The sequence below is a fragment of the Camelina sativa genome, chromosome 8 (genome assembly GCF_030686135.1).
Source record: "Camelina sativa cultivar CO46 ecotype springtype chromosome 8, ASM3068613v1".
NCBI classification, from domain to species: domain Eukaryota; kingdom Viridiplantae; phylum Streptophyta; class Magnoliopsida; order Brassicales; family Brassicaceae; genus Camelina; species Camelina sativa.
This window is the reverse complement of record NC_141887.1, coordinates 21297400-21305483: the sequence shown is the minus strand read 5'-3', so window position 1 is coordinate 21305483 and position 8084 is coordinate 21297400. Positions and strand designations below refer to the sequence as shown.

Here is an 8084-nt window from a genome sequence, read left to right as displayed (position 1 = left end):
ATTACTTATATAGTAATCATGTCAAACTTGGAAAAGCTTGAATTCGCCGCCCTTGATGTCTCTGGAAAAAATTATATGACATGGGCATTAGATGCAAAAATGTATCTAAAAGGGAATGAGCTTCTCAAAACCCTCGATCCGTCAAAAACGGGGCTAGACGAGGAAAAAGCAAGAACCATGATGTTTTCGCGTCACCATCTCCACAATAGTTTAAAAATGAATACATCACGAGAGAAAATCCCGCAGATCTCTGGATCGCTCTCAAAGATAGGTTTGATCACCAAAAGTATGTGATCTTACCAAAAACCAAACATGAATGGCTAAACCTGCGGTTTCAGGATTACAAAAGTGTAAGTGAGTACAATTCCGCTTTGTTCGGAATCACTTCAAGGATGGCTCTCTATGAAGAAGAAGTTTCCGAGTATGATATGATCGAGAAAACATTCCAAACTTTTCATCCTTCAAATATACTCCTGCAGCAACAATATCGAGAAATAGAGTATACTCGATATTTTGAATTAATGCAAGTTCTTCATGTTGATGAACAAAATAATGAGCACGTGATAATAAATCATCAAACTCGTCCAACTGGATCAGCTCCACTTTCAGAAGTGAATGTTGCTATATCTAGCTATAATAATTGGCAAGGACGAGGACGTGGACGCAAACGCAGTCGAGGACGTGGTCACGGTCGTGGAGAAGGTCGTGGAAGAGGAAAAGGATGGGGTCTCTCTCCTAATAACTTCAACACAAGAAAAACCAACAAGCATCTTCAAATCAATAATGTTGGTCGTGTTTTAAAGAAACAAGGTGAAAGTATTTGTTACAGATGCAACATGAAAGGACACTGGTATCAAACTTGTCGTATTCCAAAACATTTGGCCGATCTGTTTCAAGCATCTCAAAAAGCAAAAGAAAGGGATGTTGAAACAACCTCATCTCTGATGAAGTTGAACCTTCTTTCCATAACCTAAACGATGAAACCCATCTTAATATTGCAGATTTTCTCATTGATCATGAAAACAAAAAAATCATACGAATAAGGTCGATATGCTGTAATATACTTTGTCATAGTTTGATATGTATTTTATGTTTTAATATATGTCTTTTGAATAATAGTTTATTGTAATATATAATAAGCCTTTTTGTCAGATTTTATGTTATTTTATTTATGTTTATTTTATAAACATTTTATCTCGAAAAATGTCAAATTTTGAGATTGAGGATGGAGATATGTGTGTAGCAGACAGTGCTACAACGCACTCAATACTTAAAGAGAAAAAACATTTCTCCTCTCTCAAAATAAAAGACTTTGCTAGAAGCGTAAGCAATATATGTGGTAATGCAAAGATTATTATAGGCTCTGTAAAAGCCAAATTTTCAATGCCAAGGGGGAAATTTTTTGAAATTGATGCATTATATTGCCCTAAGTCTTATAGAAACTTGATTAGTTTCAGAGATATTCGAAGAAATGGATATCATATAGAGACTCTGAATAAGAATGTCGCTGAATATCTTTGCATAACATCTGAGTAGAAACATATATTGGAAGAATTGTTAATGTTATCCTCTGCATTGTATTGCACAAAAATAAATAAGTTTACATCTTATGTTACAGTAAACTCTAAGTTTACTAGTACATTTAAGATATGGCATGAAAGACTTGGACATCCTGGTTCAGTCACGATGCGAAAAATTGTGCAAAATTCTAATAGTCATCCATTGAAGAACCAAAGATTTTTTAGATTTGATGAGTTTTCATGTGATGCATGTTCTCAAGAAAACTCATAATTGGGAATGAATCACTATTGTTTTTAGAGAGAATGCATGGTGATATATGTCGACCTTCCACCCTTCATGCGGGTTGTTTTATTATTTTATGGTAATGATTGACGCATCTAGTAGATGGTATAATGTGTGTCTATTGACACACGAAACACGGTCTTCGCAAAATTCATTGCTCAAATAATCAGGTTAAAGCTCAATTCACTTATTATGACAAAAAGAAAGTCAGACTTGATAACGATGGTGAAATAACTTCACAAGCTTTCAATGATTATTGTATGTCAGTAGGAATCGATGTTGACCATCCTGTTCCTCATGTTCATACACAAAATGGTATGGCTGAATCTTTTATTAAACGGCTACAACTCATTGCTAGACCGTTAATATTGAGAACAAAGCTCCCAATTTCTATATGGGGTTATGCTATATTGCATTTTGTGGCATTGGTCCAAATACGACCAAGCGCATATAATAAATATTCTCCTTTACAATATAATTAACGTCTGCCCAAGAACCAAACATATCATATCTCCATATTTTTGGATGTGCAGTTTATGTTCCTATAGCCCCACCGCAAAGAACAAAAATGGGGCCACAAAGGAGATTGGATATATATGTTGGTTATGCATCACCGAGTATAATTCGATATCTTGAACCACAAACTGGTGATATGTTTACGGCATGTTTTGCCAATTGTCATTTTAAGGAAGATGAATTTTCAGCGTTAGGGGGAGGAATTAAACAAGTACCAAAAGATATTACATGGCATACACCTTCTTTGATATATCTTGATCAACATGAACTAGAAATTTAGAAAATTGTACATTTACAAAATTTGGCAAATCAATTACCAGATGCGTTCATAGATACAAAAAGTGTGACAAATTCATATATCCCCGCTGCAAATGCACCATAAAGAGTCGAAATTCCTATAGAGAAATTCGATGGAAGCAAAGCTAATGAACCTTAGGTTCAATTGAAACGGGGGAGGCCAATGGGTTCTATAGATAAAAATCCCCGAAAGAAAAATAAAATGGGAGATGAAAAGGTTCAAGACGAACCAAATAAAGAGAAAAGTCCTCAGGATGATATAGAAAAAATATGAGATTTCTATTAACTATGCCTAAAATGGAATATTATGTTATAGAGATGAAATCAATGATGATAATGGAATATCTTCCTTTTTGTATCTAAATTGATCGATCATGAAAAAGATGATCCAGATCCAAGGTCATGAAAAAGAATGCCAACATAGGCCTGATTGGGATAAATGGAAAAATGTTATGCAACTTGAGTTGCTCTCCCTCAATAAAAGAAATATATTTGGACATCTTGTCACTGCATCTAAAGATGTAAAACCTGTTGGTTGCAAGTGGGTATTTGTGCAAAAAAGAAATGAGAAAGATGAAATCACAAGATATAAAGTCCGACTTGTTGCAAAAAAGTTTTTCTCAAAGACCTGGAGTTGATTATGAAGAAACATATTCTACATTCATGGATGCAATTACATTCTGGTAGTTAATGAGTCTAACGGCTTCTAAGAATTTAGAAATGTACCTTATGGATGTAGTGACATCATATTTATATGGATCATTGGATAATGATATATACATGAAAATTCCAGAAGGATTTAAGATTCATGAGGCATTAGACTCTAAGTTTAATGAAATTTGTGCGATCAAATTACAGCGATCACTTTATGGATTAAAACAATATGGACGCATGTGGTATAATCTCTTAAGCGAATACCTAGTAAAGAAAAGGTATGTTAATAATGAAATATGTCCATGCGTCTTTATTAAAAAATCTCCATCGGGATTTTTGATCATTGTTGTATATGTTATGATCTAAATATAATTGGAACTCAAAAGGAGATTTATGATGCAAGAATTCATATGAAAGAAGAGTTTGAAATGAAAGATCTTGGAAAGACAAAATTCTGTCTCGGGCTCCAAATAGAGCATTTCCATTTTCCAAGATGGAATATTTGTGCATCAATCAAATTATACGAAAAAAGATTTTAAAGCGCTTTAATATGGACAAAGCGAATCTTTTGAGTACTCTAATGGTCAATAGATCTCTGAATGTTGATAGTGTTCCATTATGACCTTGTGAAAATAACGAAAAAAATACTTGGTCTCGAAGTACCTTATATGAATGCTATCGGTGGACTTATGTATCTTGGAAATTGCACTAGACCAGATATTTCATATGCTACGAATCTACTTGCAAGATACAACTCATCCCCTACCTGTAGACATTGAAATGTGATAAAACATATATTTTGTTATCTTCAAGGTACGATTGACTTGGGATTATTATATCCTAGAAACTCTTCGTTTGGTCTAGTTGGTTTTGTAGATACAGGATGTTTATCAGATCCACATAAATCCCAATCCCAAACTGGATATGTTTTCACAATTGGAGGAACTGCAATCTTGTGGCACTCACAGAAACAGACTTTGGATGCCACTTCCTCAAATCATGCAAAAATAATTGCTCTTCATGAAGCATAGAAGAAATGTGTATGGCTCAGATCAATGACTAACCACATACAAGAATCGAGTAGAATATTCACCAGTAAAGAGCCAATAACATTATTCGAAGACAATGCTGCTTGTGTCGCCCAAATCAAAGAAGGTTACATCAAGAGCGACAAGATAAAGCATATACCTCCAATATTTTTCTCATATACTCAAGAACTCAAGAAAAAGAAGGAAGTCGATATCCAATATATTTGCTCAAGTGACAATACAGCAGATCTATTGACAAAGCCACTTTCTACTTCAACATTCAGAAAGCATATTCATAGTATTGGAATGCGGCATCTACGAGATATGTGAAGTTTTTTCGAATGAGACTTTACACTACTGTACTCTTTTTCCCTTATCATTGTTTTTATGCCACTGAATTTTTCCATGATGAGGTTTTTAATGAACCATTGTATAACTCATCACTGGTGATGGATACTCAAGGGGGAGTGTTATAAAATTAGTGTGAGTATCCATCACAACAAGTGTCTCTCCTCATGCAATCCATCACAACAAGTGACTCCCCCAAAGTCGGCTTTATGATTTTAAAGGCCACAAACAAAGAAAAATAAAAATGCTGTTTTGATGCTAGTAAGAGTCAAACCCGAGCTAGGATACACGCAATGCAAGATTAATAACACTGGACTAAACAAACTTTTGTGAAAAAAGCCGATTATTAGGTATAAACTATTGGATTTTCTATAGGGCTACAAGCACATGCTTCATTGGCTTGGACTTTGGACCGACTCTGGTCTCTCCTAATGAAATGTATGTAACACTTGTTCATTTGTTCACCACTTGTCACTAACCTCTCTATGATTTTCTATATCTCCTCCCATTATGAATAGGAGTTATGTAGAAGAAAAAAATGTGTAGTGAGAAGTCTTACTATTTCTATAAGTTTTTCTCTAGTTTCTCTCTAGATTCTCTCTAAAATCCATACACTCATCTCTCTAGATCTCTTCTCTTTTAATCCTTTTTATAGTAAACATTTTGTTACCTCCAAACTTATAATATAATTCACAATACAAACAAGTTATTTTAACTTAGTCATCTTTAGTAATATGCCTATTTTATTGTTTTAGTGGTTTTATTAGAAACTCTTCATTCCTTTATCAATCACTACTTTAGTGACACTAGTATCCTTTTTGTCACATAATATTTTAGAACCCATTTACTAATTAATGACACAATTTGGAAAACATACGACACTTGGGAGACAAATATATACACTTAACTAATTAATTTGTGTTATACAATGGTCATGCATGTACAAAGTAACACTTGATTATTTCAGTATATGTTGATATGCAAGAGTTGTTGATCCGAATTTACTACTGTACTAATTTATTTATGGTAAATGTACTCGTCTAATAATTTGCTCACCCGAAATTTTCATGGATGTAAAACATACACTATTTCGATTAATCGAACGAAAATAATTAGACAATTTCGTACTTAAGAAGTTAGGAGTAATTGATCTTTGACTTAATTATACCAATAAAGCAACTGCTCAAATATAAACCATTAGACCATTACCACTTGATCGAGATTACTCCAATATTAACATGATGGCTATTTGATATTTCCCAGAACATTTTTAATTTCTTTTGAAATTTTGAATATGTCGCAATCATGTGTAAAGGAGTTCTTTTGTTGAATAAATTTTTACATTCCAGCAAAAAAAAATATATATTCATGGAGTCATTAGTTTTTACTGATTAACATGATTTGAATATAAAAAACAAACCCCTTTACAAGACTTTATTTGGCCCTTTACAAGACTTAATTACCACATAAATCTCTTGCAAAGCTTATACCATGACAAGAGGCTAGAGAGTGTCAAAACCAAAAAGGCAGAGAATGACATTGAAACTGAAACTATAGAGCTGTTTTTTAGTGTTTTTACCGCATCCTCGTTTCTATGTTGGATCCACGCGATGGCCACAGAAGAAGATGATACTAGTAGATAACATATAACCTGATTATGTTACGCATACGTACATTAAAATTTAATTAGTTCAAACTTTTTCACTGTTAACGATTGAAAATATATATAACGTATAATCATTAATCAGTAATAATGTAAAAATACCTGGTCAAAGATGAAGCTGATGTAATCTGAGAGAGGCTCAGAGATTAAAACTCCCCTGTGAGTAATATCACAAACTCCTTTGAATGTTTGCAAACATGTATACACGAATCCTGTCACTGCTACACCAAAACAATACCTGAATATTTGTTTTTTTTTTTTCGGTTTTTTAATACATTTTTATGAATTTTAAGTAGAAAAAAATATCAACCAAAAAAATTTCTATAAATTTGTTTCTTAATGTTTATTTGGTATTAGTTTCGCGGATGTGTTTAATTTACGGCGTTAATAAAATTTTGTATCCAACTCGCCTATACACATTTTATTTCACTTCACATATAACGATTAGAATATTCATTTTCATGCATAGTAAAGATAATTGGAATTTGTATATATAGACTTTTGTCCATTACTTATTGTGAAATATTACTATAATAATAACCTATTTTGTAAATTCACATATGAATAAAATGTTACTAGTAGTTAAAGAAACATGATAATCTAAAATCTATACCTTTAGTATTAAAAGCACAAATGAAACTCTAAACTTGAATCCCAAATCACAACCCATAAAACCTAAAATTATAACCTTAAACTATAGTTCTCTTCGTTTAACTTATAAAATCCAACGTAGTCTTTTAATAGTAACATTTAAAAGACTTTTTATATATCAACTATTCTTTATTTCCAAGTTGTAGCATTGATGCGTGAATAACGATAAATAAAATCCATATTGCTTGGAAATAACAAAACATCATTTTCTATGAAACAAATATCAGTAGAACTACTATTAAACAATGAATTAAAGAAGATAAGGCTCTTACAATAGTTCAGGATATGAAGCAAAACTCGAGGAGTTCTGTGTCAGATGTCTCCTCGAAGGCCGATGAACATTCACCGCCAACGAAAGAGCCGAGACGAAACAAAGAACCAGCGTTATAAACCGGAGAACCAAACCGCTAATATGAACCGATGCTCTCCGTGAGCTAAATCTTGATATTAACGGCGTTGCAGAGTATGCAAACGAAGACGGCGTTGGAACTGAGGCCGTGTGTTGAGAGACAGGCGATGCTGTTACTGAACCCTCCGATGATGGTCCATAGGTGATCACTACAACGTGATCTTTTAGCTCTTTCATCAAAAAAAATTTGAGTCTATCCTTGAAATAGTTGAGATTGAATAATTTATGTGAAGTGAGAAGTGTTGTATTCTTAGCTAGAGATAAGGTTTGCTTTTGAATTAAAGATTTACATGAAGTTTCAGCGAAAGTTTGTTTGAAATTTATACATTTTTTTTCTTCCATGTTATAATCTTATGATATATATGGTTGGTTGTATGACAAATAAGTAATTGTTAATAATTATTTTTCTAGTTTGACTATATTTCTCTTGCAATATAAAGTCTACGTAATTGGGATAGTTAAAGTGTAATATTGGTAGATAACTATGATCGACAAAAATAGAGAAACTAACGTTTGGTGCAGAAAAATTGGGTAAATAATCTTTCACTAAGAATGTGTAAATTTAAATTGTCCTCTAAGTAAAAACAAAATATATAGTAGCATATCATAATTTTGGGAAAAACATGTAATAAATAACGTGTTAAAAAGATAGATCTTCTGTGTCACGTATAATTCGAAAAAAATAACATGGTAGAAAAAAAAAAGTGAATGACAT

General features: G+C 32.7%; 2 protein-coding genes across 2 annotated transcripts; one reads left to right on the top strand and one right to left on the bottom strand.

Moving 5' to 3' along the window:
• Positions 1-392: 392 nt before the first annotated feature.
• On the top strand, positions 393-974 carry LOC147940270 (uncharacterized). The gene has a single exon (XM_087461233.1). The coding sequence runs from the start codon at positions 393-395 to the stop codon at positions 972-974; it is 582 nt and encodes a 193-aa protein (XP_087317359.1).
• A 5053-nt stretch (positions 975-6027) lies between these two features.
• On the bottom strand, positions 6028-7677 carry LOC104707462 (CASP-like protein 4A4). Its single transcript, XM_010423818.3, has 3 exons — positions 7233-7677; positions 6412-6547; positions 6028-6297 (listed from the first exon to the last, which is right to left on the bottom strand). Exons 1-3 carry the CDS (start codon positions 7544-7546, stop codon positions 6106-6108), a joined length of 642 nt encoding a protein of 213 aa, XP_010422120.2. The 5' UTR covers positions 7547-7677; the 3' UTR covers positions 6028-6105.
• Positions 7678-8084: the final 407 nt, after the last annotated feature.